Source organism: Sorex fumeus, unplaced genomic scaffold (genome assembly GCF_029834395.1).
Source record: "Sorex fumeus unplaced genomic scaffold, SorFum_2.1 ptg000093l, whole genome shotgun sequence".
Taxonomy (NCBI): Eukaryota; Metazoa; Chordata; class Mammalia; order Eulipotyphla; family Soricidae; genus Sorex; species Sorex fumeus.
The window spans coordinates 5,814,750-5,830,250 of NW_026606150.1; the positions used below are offsets into that span (position 1 = coordinate 5,814,750).

Here is a 15,501-nt window from a genome sequence, read left to right on the forward strand (position 1 = left end):
TTTTCTCCCCATTTTAATTGGGTTGAATTTTTTTAATAGTTCTACCAGTGCTTTATATATCTTGGATATTAACCCTTTATCAGATGAGTGCTGGGTAAATAATTTCTTCCAATCTGTGGACATCTTTGTAATTTGGTCACTGCTTCCTTTGAAATGCAGAAGCTTCTTAATTTAATGTAGTCCTGTTTGTTTATCTTTGTTTCTGTTTGCTTGGCCATTGGTGTTACCCACTGAAAAGTACTTCTAGCTTCAATGTCAATGAAGAGTTCTGCCTATGTTTTCCTCAGTGTAATTTATGGAGTCAGGTCTAATATCGAGGCCTTTAATCCATTTGGATTTGACTTTTGTGCGTGGTGTTAGAAAGGAGTCTGAGTTCACTTTTTTTGTGCGTGACTAACCAGTTTTCCCAGAATCACTGTTTCCTTGCTCCACTTCATATTTTTTGCTTCATTATCAAAGATTAGCTGTTCATATTTTTTGTTCATTACCAAAGATTAGCTGTTCATGTGCCTGAGGATCTGTCTGTTCCTGAATTTTCAATTCTATTCCATTGATCTGAGAATCTGTCCTTACTCCAGTACCACGCTGCTTTAATGACTACAGTGTAGCCATTTGAAATTTAGACAACAGTCTGGTCATTTGGGTTCTGAGGAAGATGGTCAGTAGGGAAGAGATCCAAAAGGGCTGAGAGTGGGATGAGATGTGGCTTTTTGAAGGAGTGATTGCCACCTTACCTAGGAAGTAAGATGTAGGAAAGGCTCAGCTTTCTTTTGGAGTTGGGGGGCACTTTTTGGGTCATACCCAATGATGCTGAAGGGTTATTCCTGGTCCTGCACTCAGGAATCACTCCTGGCAGTGTTCTGGGAACCTTATGGAATCTCAGGGATTGAATTCAGGTCAGCTGCGTGCAAAGCAAATGTTCTACCCACTGTACTGTCGCTCTGCCCCCCAAGGCTCAGCTTTCTTGAGTAGTGATTGTTCTAGAAGGAGTAATAAAAGGAGGGGCATCCTGGGACAATATCTTTGGAGGTGTTTATTTTGTTTTGTTTGATATGCCAAGGATGAAGATGTTTTAATAAGAAAGAATGTGTCTTTTTATTTGTTTGTTTGGGGGCCACACCCAGGAATGCTCAAGGGCTACTTCTAGGTCTGCTCTCAGAATTACTCTTGGTGGTACTCAAGGGAACATATTGGGTGCCGGGGATTGAGCCTGGGTTGGCCTTGGTAAGGCAAGCATCCTGCCTGCTATACTATCTCTCCAATATCATGCCTCCAAATTATTTTATATACAGGGTCCTACCCTCCCTTCTTTGTTTGGTTTTGTTTTTGCCTTTTGGGTGATACATAGGGGTTACTCATGGCAGTGCTGGTGCTCGGAGGACCATATCACAAATCACAATCACAAATCATCCTGTTATTTGTCGATTGCCTCGAGCAGGCCCCAGTAATGTCTCCTTCATCCTAGCCCTGAGATTATATTCAAGGCTCTTTAGGAGAATGAGACCCAGCATTGTTACTGGTATTTGGCATATTGGGTACGCCACGGGGAGTTTGCCAGACTCTGCCGTGTGGGCAGCCTACATTCGGTAAACTGCCAGTTTGTCCAAAGTAGGAATGAGATAATAAGATGTCATAATAAGATGTCGCGCGGCCGCGAATCGCGCGGTTCTAGGAGCTGGTTTTTATAGTCTCTGAGTCTTGGCCGTTGATGGGATTACACGGCCACCAGGGGGCCAGTTGGTGGGTGTGACCCCCGCCTACTGGAATTTGGAGGATCTGGTGGAGGATGCTCGGCCCCAATCCGAGTAGGCTTGGAGATCTCGGCCCCGGAACCCGCGTGACTTTGTCCCTCTGCCAGTACCTTCATGTGTGCGGAGAGTGGTCTCAGCATGGTGGTGGCTGGTCCTGGAGGTCTTTGGCTGCTGGAGCCCTGGTCGGGGTGGGGAGGAAAGCTCAACCCACTCCCCTCCAAGGGGTCCCGGCGAGCGAGGACAGTCAGGTGCGGGGGCAGGAGACTGCACTGTTGTCTTCCGGGAGCTGGTTTTTATAGGAGGTTTTTATAGGAGGACCATATGGATGCTGGGAATCGAACCCAGGTCAGGCGTGTGCAAGGCAAATGCCCTACCTGCTGTGCTATCACTCCAACCCCCACCATCCCTTCTTCCATCCCTTTCTCTCTCCCCTTTCCTCCTTCCCTCCATCCATCTTCTTACCTTCCTCCTGCCTGCCATTTGAGCCATCTCTTTAGCCCTCTTTTTATTTTCTTTTATGATCTCCTTCCATTTTGTTCAGTTCTTAATGTCTACGTTTTCCTAGTTACCTTTAAAAATGAGTACTGTAGAAAATGTGTCATCATCTTCATCTTTATTGCTTTAAAAGACATCACTCAGATCTATATGTAGGTATATCTCTGCATGGACCTGGGTGGAATTTAGGATTATCCTGCTTATAATGTAAAGGACAATAGTGCTAGAAAGTGACATTAGATTACTGTGATTACTAATATCGTATGGCACTATGCTTAGAGAATATTTTGGAATCAGTGTAGTATCAGAGAGAAAAGAGAGGGAGAGGAGAATAAAAAATAAACCCAATATTTAGTATATGACAGGAATTTAGTATTGTACCTGGCACAGGGTAAGCATTTGATATACATTAACTGTTATCATTGCCACTTTCCCTCTTACTCATGATAACTATCTTAGAAAGTTGCATAAAGAATGAATAAATTTATTGTATAATGCTTCCCAGAAAATTCTAAAGAGTGCTTTCGGTTTGCATTTTGCACACCCAGTTATTTTGAATTTCTTCCTATGAGTCACAATTATTTGCTTCCATCGTATGGCTAGAAAAACAGATTTAGGAGGGGATGAGTGTTCAAATTTAGATCCATCTCAGGGCCTTCTTTGGGTATAGGCTTTTTATTCACTTAGCTTTCTGAGGGCTTAATTAATCTTGGATACTATGTGCTATCTTATCTCTAGATTTGGTGCTTCCAGATGTGAGTTATCAGGTGGAATCCAGTGAAAGTGGTCAGACTCAACATATGGACCCTCAAGGACAAACTTTGCTGCTTTTTCTCTTTGTGGATTTTCACAGTGGATTTTCAGTCGAGCAAAAGGAACTCTGGGGTAGGTATAGGAGAAAGGGGCTAACCGCTTGGAGAGCTTAAATGTTAAGAGGATGAAGAAAGGGAGCCAGGGAAATATTTTAGAGTATGGAGCACATGTTTGGCCTGCAGGAGCCCTAGGTTAGATCTAGGTTAGATCCCCAGCACCACATGGTCTTCCAAGCACCAAACCAGGAGTACCCTCAGCACCATCATTGTGACTCCAAAAATAAGAGAAAGAGAGAGAGCATGGGAGAATAAATAAAGGGATACTTGTTATGATGTATACATATGAATTAAATATATTTCTGTAGAAAAAAAAGTCAGTGAAGGGGAAAGAGAGATAGCGGGTAGGGTGCTCCTCTTGTATGGAGCCGACCCAGGTTCGATCACCGGCATCACATATGGCTCTCCAAGAATCAGTAGGAGTAATTCCTGAGTGCAGAGACAGAGCAACCCCTGAGTATTGCCAGATATGGCCCAGAAACAACAAATCAGTGAAATTTTTGCTTACATAGCTTAATTATATGCTCTATAGAAAAGACCTCTCTGTCTCTCTCCCACTCTCTCTCTCTCTATCCTTCCCTCTCTTTCTCTCCCTCCCTCCCCCAGAACCTGAACATGCATGAGCTTTACTCCTGATCCACCATCCTAGGTGCCCAACATCTGTTTTTGGTGCATCATTAAAGGATGATAGTACAAGATTCACTTGGTCAGAAATCAGTAAACACTTCCTTGATAGAAATGTATCTTCTAGAGTGGGGTAGAATGAGTATTGTCTCAGATGGGTGACTCCTGGGAACCTCCTAAAATGTGTAGAGCTTATAAGGATTCGGGTATCAATGTTTTTATTGTTATTCTGTTATGTTCTTTAATTTTTGGGGGTTTTTTTTGGCTTTTGGACCACATCTAGAGGTGCTCAAGGATTGCTCCTTGAGTGATCTCTGCCTCTGCGCTCAGGGATCACTCCTAATGGGGCTCAGAGGACCATCTGGGGTTCCAGAGATTGAACTTGGGTTGGCTATGTCCAAGGCAAGCACCCTACCGTTGCTTTCTTATGTTTTGGGGACACTCCCTGTGGTGCCTAGGGAAGAGGAATGGGGGTCTACACCCAGCATAGAACTTAAGGACTGTGCTTGGTGCAGTGCTGGGTAGCAACTCACAGTGGTCCTTAGGGACCTTGCAGTGCTGGGGATGCAGCCTGGGCCTGCACATACAGAGCATGCACTCGGGCCCTTTGAATCGTCTCCCCAACCTCTGAGTGTGTTTTTGAAAGCTTCTCAGTAATACTGATGTGTATTTGAGCTTGAGAACTGGTCAGTGTCCTTCTGCCTTCCCAGGGGAAGCTAAGAAATGTAATCAGCCATACTTGACTTCGCTGCAGCGTGCCATGATGCACCTTGAGCACAGCATGAAGAGATGTTTGGATGTGATGGTTTTATGTGATGCTCACATCTGGAAAGGGAGACATTGTCCTCATTCAGGCCTACAGGGGGGCACATTTGATATTTACCTAACAGATGATGAGTACGTATTAGCTGAAAGGTTCTATTAGAGGTAAAGCAGTGGTTTCACGGCTTTGTGCTCCACAATATACATGCATCAGAATTATCAGGAATATTCGAAAATGTGTTGAACTAAATAGAAGCCCATTATGCATTAGTAAATGTAGAAATACCAGCGCAAGAGAGATTGTGCAGCAGGTAGGGTGCTTGCCTTGCATGTAGCCAACATGAATTCAATTCCTGGCATCACATATGATCTCTCAAGCCCACTAGGAGTGATTCCTGAGTGCAGAGCCAAGAGTAACCCCTGAGCATTACCAGATGTGGCCCAACTCCCCCCAAACAAACAAAACAATTAGAGAGAGAAAATTGAGAGAGAGAGAAGAGAGAGAGAGAGAGAGAGAGAGAGAGAGAGAGAGAACGAGCACTCAGTGGGCAATAGCGCATGCTTTATAGCTTTACATAAAGGAGGCCTGACACTGCATGTAGTCAAACATTGCTACCAGCAACCCCTGAGCACAGCTCAGAGTAGTCCCTGAGGAATGCTAGGTGTTGCCCATAAACAATTAAAAAAGATAAATTAAAAAGTTAAATAAATCATATACCTGATATTTTAGGACTAGCCTGAGATACACAGTGAGGGAAGGTGGCTGTGGAAAGATGGATGAAGATAGATAATTTCTCTTCTCTTTTCTTCCTTCTCCTATCCTTGAAAGCCTTCTCTAGAGCTCCCAGGAAACAGATTGTACAGAACTACAGCCTGTTACCATGTGTCTTTAAAAAAACCACTTCATTGGCCTTCTGCCCACCTTGTCATGGTAACTTTCTATGATTAACTTGTTATTTTGCCACAACCATAAAAGCATCTGGTGGTATCATCAGTTTTAGGAACAAACTTGTAGCTTTTAAATTAAATGTCTGATTTCAGAAGGGGCCTAACTTATTTCTTGAGACTATTCTTAGGCCCAAATTATAGAAAATGATAATCTGAATCATACCACAGTAATAGTACCTTCCCTCTGAATATTGCAACATACATTTCAGGCCCATTTCAGCATGCTTTTCTATGGCCCTAGTTTATTTGCACAGCATCCCTGAGAAAGCACAGGTTATAAAGCCATTTCTGGTGCTGAAGTGAGAAAGGTGAAGTGACTTGGGCACTGCTAGTTGGGAATGGAATTGATCTGGAATCTGTTTTCCTGACTCCAGTTCCAAACTCTTTCTGAATTGCCACATGACCATCTACCTTTCAGAAAAGCATAGTACTTCACAATAGGAAATATTCTTTCTGCCTTAAAGCTACCCTAAGAAAAGCCAGCGAGCTTTTGACTGTTTTTCATGATAATACCAATGAACAGACTCTCCAGGGAGGAGAACCCATAAAAAAGAAATACTGATTCAGACACATTTTATTCAGGTGGCTTATGGGGTGAATCGGTTGTCATGATACTGTGGGATCAGGCTCATCTACACTGGCCTGTTGTCTAACATTTTATCTTGCCCATTACTCTCGTGGTTTGATTTTTCTGAGTCCTGCCGAGTGGGGCAGATTATGGTTAATGATGAGAGAGTCCCGATTTACCAGGATTGTGTACCAGAAATTTTTAGTCATCTTTGTAAGCTTTGCTTTTTCTGTGCCATAGCATCTCTGGAAGGATTGACGGGCTGCCAGGGACAGTGACTGCCACAGTCAGCGCCATATTGCTCTTAGGAATGTGCAGGGGCTGGATAGACATAACCCCCCTCCCCGCTCCAGGGCATCCCCTCCCCTCCTCTCCTACTTGGGAGGCAACAGTATCACTTTATAAGATGTGATGTCTATTTTTGTTTCTGAGAGGTGTTCAACAGGATCTCTAACTGGTTTCTTCAAAAAAGAATGTTACTCCTCCTTTTAAATTTCTTAAAATTTCTTTCAGTTGTAAGTGGGAAGTGGGCGAGTTTAAAAGTTGTTAGGGGATCTTCCCCCTCTATAAAAGTACCTATTTGTGGATAGGCAGAAGTGGCCTCATGCCTGTTCCCAGTCCTGACACAGGAACGGCCATCTTGAAGTGGCACCCATATTCTCCCTCTCGTAGGCGTCCACACTTGGCTCACAACTCACCTCAGCAGGATCCTCATGGAGAGCCGCGGTGCAGTGCAGAATTCCCTCCAGCTCACCGTGGACTGCACCCTGGAGCAGCATCGCCTGGCTACCAAGGTGAGTGGGTGCTCACAGCCCTTCTGTTCCCTAAGGGAAAGGTGGCTCAAGTGTGGCACAGGACTGGGAGTTGTGAGGCCCTGGGTTCAATTCCTGTTACCACACCCCCCCCCCCAATTAAAAAAAAAAAAGAGGAAATGAAGACTATCATAGCTAAACTACATAGCAGGCAGGGTCTGACCCCCTTCCCTCTGGAATGCCTCTTCCTTGTGTCTTGTCACTAGGCTAGTCTTATTACTGCACCTGGCCTAGGAACTCATGGTCTCATCTGGGTCCCTGTAACTAGTTTGCTTAGTTTTACTGGATACTGGGTGAGCTTTCAGTAAATAGGGATAAAACCAAAAGTCAGTGAAAAATGACTGATGATGTACCTTTTTCTTACTATACATGTCTCCTCCCCACACGCCTGAAGCTACTGCTTCACTAACCTGCCTCCTTACCCCTCCCTCAACCCCCCCCCACACACACACACACGCAGACACCTGCTCCCCACAGTTTGGGAGATCAGACTCAGGTCAGAGTGATAGTAGAGCGGGTAAGGAACTTGCCTTGTATGTGACTCACCCGAGTTCGATCCCCCTCACCCCATTATGGTCCCCAAACAACGCCAGGAGTGATCCTTAAGCCTAGAATAACCCCTGAGCATTGCCAGGTGTGCCCCAAAACAAAAACAAAAGCGGCAAGAACAAATGAATTCCTCATGCAAGCCAGGCATGGGCTTCACCCCTGAGCCACATCCCTTGTCCTGCCCTAACTAACTCTTAGATTAGTCCCTCTTCCCTACTCCTTTATAATGCCACGGTCACAGTCCTCCCGTTGTTCATCGATTTGCTCGAGCAGGCCCAGTAACGTCTCCATCATGAGACTTGTTACTGTGTTTGGCATATCGAATATGTCACGGGTAGCTTGCCAGGCTCTGCTGTGCGGGCGAGATACTCTCGGTAGCTTGCCGGACTCTCTGAGAGGGACAGAGGAATCGAACTCGGGTCGGCCATTTTGGCCGCTTGTAAGGCAAACGCCCTACCGCTGTGCTATTGCTTCAGCCATTTATAATGCCATTTTCTCTTATTATGTGACCTTATGAATTCTTCATCCTGTTTAATTTGGGAATTGTTCCTTATTTCACATTTCCCACTTTCGAGGTGGGGGAATCCACACTGAAGGAGCAGAGCATAAATCATTTTGTTTCTAGATAAATGTGTTGGTTTTCTTGCCCAGCGTCTTATTTCTTGTCTTTTCTGGTATGTATCTGTGCTGTCAGCTCTCTGACAGGGAAGAACGTTTTGCTGTCAATCCCTAAGTATTCTCTACATACTATGATCTCAGTAAGAGTTGTTGGATGGGGAGGAATTCCTGAGGTTCTGCTCTGACTGAAATCTTTGGTTCCTTTGGAAGTCTCTGACCCAGCTGTATGTGATTATTAGCAACTTTAGTTCCCTCCCCCCACGCCCCCCGCTATCCCCTAGGCTCATCAGACACTGCAGACCTCCCTCTCGGTGGCTGTGAATTCCATCTTGCGCATCGTGACTGAGAGCACCAGCAGCAGCTTTCGAAACATCTGTCTCCAGACTCTGCAAGTTAGTAAGATACTGGCTATGCTCAGTATGACTTCTTCTGTTTCTCTGGGTGATGTGTACTGGGATTGTAGAAACGGTAATTCATTTGATCCTGCTATGGTTCTGCAGAGTACCAGGCCTGTGGTAATAATTCTAAGAAATGATCAGAGGGTCGGAGAGATAATACAGGGATTAAGGTGCTTGCCATACACACAGCTGGTCCTGATTCAATTTCTGGCATCACAATTAGTCCCCCAAGCACAGAGCTAGGAATAATCCCTAAGCACCACTTGATGTGATCCCTCCCCCCCAAGCCAACCAACGAAACAAACATGCGAAAGAAATAAATATTCGTTGTGGACTAGAGAGATAGTAAGGGCTTGCCTTGCATAAAGACATATGGTCCCCCAAGAGACCTCTAAGCACAGAGTCAGGAGTAAGCCCTGAGCTCTACTGGGTGTCTCCAAGACCCTCTTCTCCCACAAAAGGAAATATTTGTGAGTAGTGATATAGGTATTATTCCATAAATTAGAAAAATGTAAGATTTTTAATTCAGTCCACACAGCTAGTTACAAACAGAGCTGGAATTAGATCAATGACTTCCAGTTCCTTGATGAAAAATGTTCCGTTACCTCAAGGTGACAGAATACATTGGGAATAACCAAACTATAATACTACATGCACTGTAGCACTGTCCTCCCGTTGTTGATTGATTTGCTCGAGCGGGCCCAGTAACTTCTCCGTTGTGAGACTTTGTTGTTACTGTGTTTGGCATATCGAATACATTACGGGGAGCTTGCCAGGCTTTGCTGTGCGGGCGGGATACTCTCGGTAGCTTGCCTGGGCTCTCTGAGAGGGGCGGAGGAATTGAATTCAGGTCCGCCGTGTGCAAGGCAAATGCCCTACCCGCTGTGCTATATGGAGTGGCTTTATAAGTTTTGTTTTCTCTTTGTTTGGGGGCCATATCTATTGGTACTCAGGGATAACTGCTGGCTTTATGCTTAGAGATCACTCCTGGTGGGCTTGGGGGACCCTATGGTGTGCCAGTGATTAAATCCAAGTCAGCTATATGCAAGGCAAGCACCCTGCCCATTGTGCTATATCTCCAGCCCCAACAAATTTTGAAAGTATAAGCTGAAGTTCAAATTTCATCTCATTTACTAACTGAATCCATGGACTCAGGCCTGTGTTCAGTTTCTCTGAGCTTCATCAGTTCATATTGGAGAAGGTCACAGAGTCACTCTGTGTTGTTTTTGTTTTTTTGTTTTTTGGGTCACACCCGGCGATGCTCAGGGGTTACTCCTGGCTCATGCATTCAGGAATTACTCCTGGTGGTGCTCAGGGGACCATATGGGATACTGGGAATCGAACCTGGGTCGGCCACATGGAAGGCAAACGCCCTACCCACTGTGCTATCGCTCCAGCCCCCCACAGGGTTAGTCTGAATGTAAGAGCTAAGTGTGGAACTGCAGAGTACCTGGAGAATCTCAGTGAAGGTGAATGTTTTTCCTTCATTTTAGGAATATGTGTTGGTATTGTCAGAGTGGTAACATGTTTATTCCAGGTTGGCTGATTCCTTTTGGGGCACATTTTTCTTGAAAAGACAGTACAAAATACAAATTTAAATGGTAATAAACTTTGCCACTATAATTCAAATTTTTGTATATTATCTCTTACCTCTTATTTATATAGTTATAATCAAGTTATTCTATTTTCATACACAATTTGATGCTTCCCTCTACTTCAGTAGTCTTAGAATTTGTATTACTAGATATTTTACTGTTAATCTAATTTAATAAACCATTCCACCAGTGTTTATATATATATATTTTTACCAATATAGTGCTTCACTAGTAGGTTTTTATAATGCCGTTATATGAATATCCTGCATGGAGGGGGTGGGAGTTATTTACCAGTAAATTTCTTTAAGTAGGGTTACTGGGCTAAAGCTAGAACATCTTTATCATCTAGTGCATTTTTTCATAGCTTTAACTTTCTGGAGTGTGTGGATAGCACGGTATATGAGAAGATGCCGTCTGAGTGTCTGGGGGTGGGCTACTAGGCCCCCTTGGTCGGGGAATATCAGTTTCTCACCTGTAAAATTAGTGTGTTATATTAGGTGATTACTCTTGTCCTCTTTAATATAAAAATATGACTCTACAATTTTATGCTATGTATGTAAACAGTGTTATTTTGTTTTTCTCCCCTGCCTCTCCCCCCTTCCCCCCAAAAAAACCTTGACTTATCTGAGGTAAAGTTTTTGTATCAGCCTTAATTATTGACTGATCCTCTGTTGTCTTAGAACTTGTCTTAGAGGAAAATGTTTCCTTCAGAGACAGTGCAACTCTGGGAGAGTTACCTCCTATAGAGATTGGACAGAGATCTTGTTGGAAGGATCTCGCTTAGGTAACAGCAATGGGAAGAGCCACTACTACCCATCTCAGACCAAGTGTCCCAAGACTCCTTCATTCTTCTGAGCCTAGGAAACTCCTCACACAATGTGAGGATGTCAGTGGTTTGCCCTCCTACTCATCTCTTCACATACAAAAATCTCTTCACATTCAATGGGTGTTCCCCCTTGGTCTCAGTACTAGGACTCAGCACATTCTGTCTCTGGCCCATTTAGGCTACTGACACACAGGAGTTTGGGACCAAACTGGACAAAGCATTTCATGAGATCATCCTGCACCACTTTCTTCCCCACTCCTCATGTGAAGTGAAACAGGTGAGTGTAAATTCATAATCAGTTTTCAGATGGAAATATTCCCCATTGGTGGGATACAGGATGCATAGATCATGGTGCTTCAGATTGTACAGTCTGGGGTTAGCCTTTCAGTCAAGAAGCCTGTGGTTAAAAAAAAAAAACTTTCTAGAACATATTGCATAGCGGTTAAGAGCATAGTTAAATGTTTGCCAATAACTAGCTGTATGGTATGTATTATTGCAGAAGTGATTTAGTCTCATGATTCTCAACCTTTTTATTCCTGAAGACTGCACTGGCCCTTGAATCCGCAATTGAAAACCATTGATTTAACTTTTTTGTTTTGTTTTGTTTGTTTGTTTTGCTCTGGGGCCACACCTGGTGATGTTCAGGAATTGCTCAGTAATTCCTGGCTCTGCACTCAGCAATTAATCCTGGCAGTGCTGGAACCATGGGATACCAGTGATGGAACCCAGGTCAGCTGCATGCATGGCAAATGCCCTACCCTCTGTACTATCCCACCAGCCCCTTGATTTTACTTTTTAAAAATTTCTGCCTATTTATCCATCTGGGCTGGAGCGATAGCACAGCGGTAGGGCGTTCGCCTTACAAGCGGCCAACATGGCCGACCCGAGTTCGATTCCTCCGCCCCTCTCGGAGAGCCCGGCAAGCTACTGAGAGTATCTCGCCTGCACGGCAGAGCCTGGCAAGCTCCCCGTGACGTATTCGATATGCCAAACACAGTAACAACAAAGTCTCCAATGGAGACGTTACTGGGCCCGCTCGAGCAAATCGACGATCAACGGGAGGGCCTTTACCTTTACCTTATCCATCTATTTTTAATTGAATCACAGTGAGATACACAGTTGCAAGGTTGTTCATGATTGGGTTTCAATCATTTGATTCTCTACCACCAATGTCCTCAGTTTCCTTCCTGCCCCCTCCCATCCTTATGGCAGGAACTTTTCTTCTCTCTCTCTCTCTCTCTCTCTCGCTCTCTCTCTCTCTCGCTCTCTCTCTCTCTCATCTTCCTCCTTTGGGCATTATGGCTTGTAATACAGATACGGAAAGGTTGTCACGTATATCCCTTTTACCTATGTTATGATTTCACTTTTTAAGCCAGAGTTTCTTTTTTCCAGTGGGGGGAAGATGGCATGTCATTGTCAAGCTATCCGTTGCAATAAATGTTCCATTCTGGTGGGGGAGTCTGTGCATGTGTGGGGGCAGGTGGTATATGGAAAATCTCTGTACCTTCTGCTCAGTTTTGCTACGAACATATAATGCTCTAGAGAAAAGTCTGTTAAATAGTCAACCCAAAAGAAAGCAGAAAAGAAGAAAATGAAGAAGAGGGAACAAGGAACATATGAGCAGAGAGAAAATTAGCAAGATGATATATTTAAACCCAGTCATCAACTATAATATTAAATATTAATGGTTTAAGCCAGTGTTTCTCAACCTTTTCCAGATCACGGAAAAGATCCTTTCCACCTCGTTTTCCTTCCTATGGCTCCTGTCCTTCCAGTTGCCCCCTAGCTTGTGCCATGGCCCCCTGCTTATGCAGCTTTCACCTATGCCCTCTTGTAATATCTGGTGACAGGTGGGGCCATATGGCTGGTCCAAGCAACACAATTAAAAGACAGATTGTTGGGTTGGATAAAGAAGCAAGAGTTGTTAGCAGGGGTGTGGAAGAATGCAAACTCTTTCATTTTTGTATAAAATAGTACAACTACTTTTTAGAAAACAGTTTTTTAAAAAGTTAAATATAGGAGTTGGAGGGATAATGTCAGGGTTAAGGTGCTTGCCTTGCATGCGACTAATTCAGGTTTGCTTCCCGGCACAGCATATGGTCCCCTAAGCACCACCAGGAATGATCACAGAGCCAGGAGTAAACCCTGAGCACCACCAGGGTCCCAAACCAAGTTAAATATACTTGATCATACAACCTAGCCATCTGTTCCTACACACATACCTAAGGGAAATGAATGCATATGTCCACGTAAAAATGAATATGATAGGACTGTAGGAAGTACGGCAGCTAAGGCACTTACCTTGCATGTTGCCAACCCTGGTTTGAATTCTGGTACCACATATGGTCCCCCAAGCACCACCAGCACCACCACTCCTGAGCACAGTCAGTAATAATCCCTAAGCACCGCTGTGTGTGCCCCCTCACGCTAATGGTCATTGCCATTAATTGTAAGCTAAAAACTGGAAGCAATCCACTGTGAACAGGTGAATGGAAAAAGACATACTATTCTTCAGTAAAAGGAATGAACAGAAGGAGCAGTATAACAGGATGCGTTAATAAGATGAGTCCATACAAGATGTATTTTCTAATTAGTCATGCTGAATGAGAAAGAGAACGCAGGAATTCGAGAGTAAATATTCTTTGTTTCAATTATGTAAAATTCTATTAAATGTCAACTATAGTTATAGATTTTTGGTGTTTTAAAGATGGGTCATACAGGAATTAGTGTGATTCTGAAGGACAGGCAGAGAAAGCAGGCAGAGAGTGATGGATATATTCATTGTCTTGATTGTCACTTAAATCAAATCACTTAACTTCCCGTTAGTCGTCGATTTGCTCGAGCGGGCGCCAGTAACGTCTCCATTTGTCCCTGTCGCGTGCTAGTGTAGCCCAATGGCATCTCTTCGCTCCGGGAACATGGAGGGCCTCAAACCGATCGTTCATGATCTTGACAAAGAAGTCTGACCATCTGGTAGGTGGGCGGCCACGCGGTCTCTTGACATCCCGTGGAATCCAATCAGTAACAGCTCTAGTCCAGCGGTCGTCTTTAAATCTCATTACGTGACCAGCCCATCTGATTTTCGACACCTTGGCAAATGAGACAGCGTCCCTGATTCTTGATCGTCGACGGATGTCAGAACTCCGGATTCGTTCTCTCATTTGAGTGAAACGTGATATTCCAAGCATAGCTCTTTCTATTCTTCTTTGGGAGACCTGAATGGCGTTCTCGTCTTGATTGTGTTGATGATTTTTTTTTTGCGGAGCTGGCGACTCACTGACAGTTCTCAGTCAGCTGGCCCGAGGGTCCAATTCAATGCGTGGGCCTCAGGGTGTGGTGCTGCTGGTGCCCTGAGATGCTGAGGTCCGCCTTGGCAATGCTCGGACCTCCAGTGGCATGCTTAGGGGCCTCTCGGGTGCAGCTAGAGGTGCTCCAGAGCCCACGTGGTGCCCTAGCGCCTGTTCTATCCCTGCAGCCCCTGTGGTGGTGATTTTACAGCCATGGGCATATGCCAGAGCTTAATGATTTGTTCTATTAAGTAGCCCTCTGTTCACATATGTTTATTGTGTGTAAGTTATGTCAAATTTTTATTTAAAAATTGCTGTGGTTCTGCTGCATCATCTCTCCTTTTCCTACTTTCTCATGCCTGATTGGGTGGGGAGGTTGAGGTACCAGGTACCCACAGATGCATTTACTCAACTTCTCTGGAAAGGCAGAGGGCATTGGGGAACCCCTGTAAGTGTTCTCTTTACCACATATTTCTATGGTTCTACCTGATTTCTAGAAGCATCTTCTAGGAGCATAGGTGCTGTTCCTTTCAACTCATTCCCCACCAACTTAGAGAGCTGCTGCTCACAACAAATAGGAGCAAATAGGAGGTGATGCCTTTCTCATCATTTCCTGTGGTTGTGGTAACAAATGACCACACACACTCAGCACCTCACAGTTCTTAGAGTTCAGAAGTTCAAAGTTAGGTGTTGACAAGTCCTGCTTCCTCCCAGAGCTTCAGCAGCTCAAGATGTTCCTTAACTTGTACACACATTACTCCAGCCTCCTCCTTTCTCTTCAGTAGCCCTCTGCCTTTCTAAGGACCCCTAGTCCTTTACTGAGGACCCCCTTTAAATCCACAGTGATCTGATCTTGAGAGCTTTAATTGCATCTTCCTAGGTCCCTTTCTAAAAACATTCAGAGGTTTTAGGGATAAGATGTGGACATATTTGGGAGCAGGGGTGGCCCATTCCATTCTTGGTAGCATCCACATCTCCATTTTTCTAGGAACAGATTCAAGGTCAAGTAGGAGCCATTATCACAGCACTGAGGTTGAAGGTTAGGTCCCAGCAGTGTCTGAGGCTTTGAAGTCCTTTGCTTGTGCCTGCCTGTTGTCCCAGTGAGAGCGCAGAAAGGAATGGGCTGACTTTCGCTGCCCTGTTCTGTTGCTGTGGTAAGGGTCACAGCCTCAGTTATAGCCCAGTCAACCTGGCAGGTGGCTAGTGAACTCAACATCTTACCCAGAGACCTGAGCCTAGGAAAAAAAAATGGATTGAATTCCTCTTTAGCACCAAGACCTCCACATTCCGGGTTGGCAGGAGGTAGCGAGGGGCGGTCCTCACAGTGCTTGGGGGCCCCCAGAGCTATCCACATTGCTGCCCAGAGGCATGTGATGCTGGGACTGTAGCCCAGGCCTCA

The 15,501-nt window shown here is 44.6% G+C and overlaps 1 protein-coding gene across 1 annotated transcript in view; it reads left to right on the forward strand.

Annotated features, from left to right (window-relative positions):
* The window catches only part of TOP6BL (TOP6B like initiator of meiotic double strand breaks), a 98,680-nt gene extending 86,018 nt beyond the window's left edge, over positions 1–12,662 (forward strand). The window contains exons 11-15 of the mRNA XM_056131577.1: positions 2,985–3,131; positions 6,690–6,811; positions 8,278–8,388; positions 10,994–11,092; positions 12,534–12,662. Of these exons, the coding sequence (XP_055987552.1) occupies positions 2,985–3,131; positions 6,690–6,811; positions 8,278–8,388; positions 10,994–11,092; positions 12,534–12,662 (608 nt within the window). The remainder of the gene's footprint in view (positions 1–2,984; positions 3,132–6,689; positions 6,812–8,277; positions 8,389–10,993; positions 11,093–12,533) is intronic.
* Positions 12,663–15,501: the final 2,839 nt, after the last annotated feature.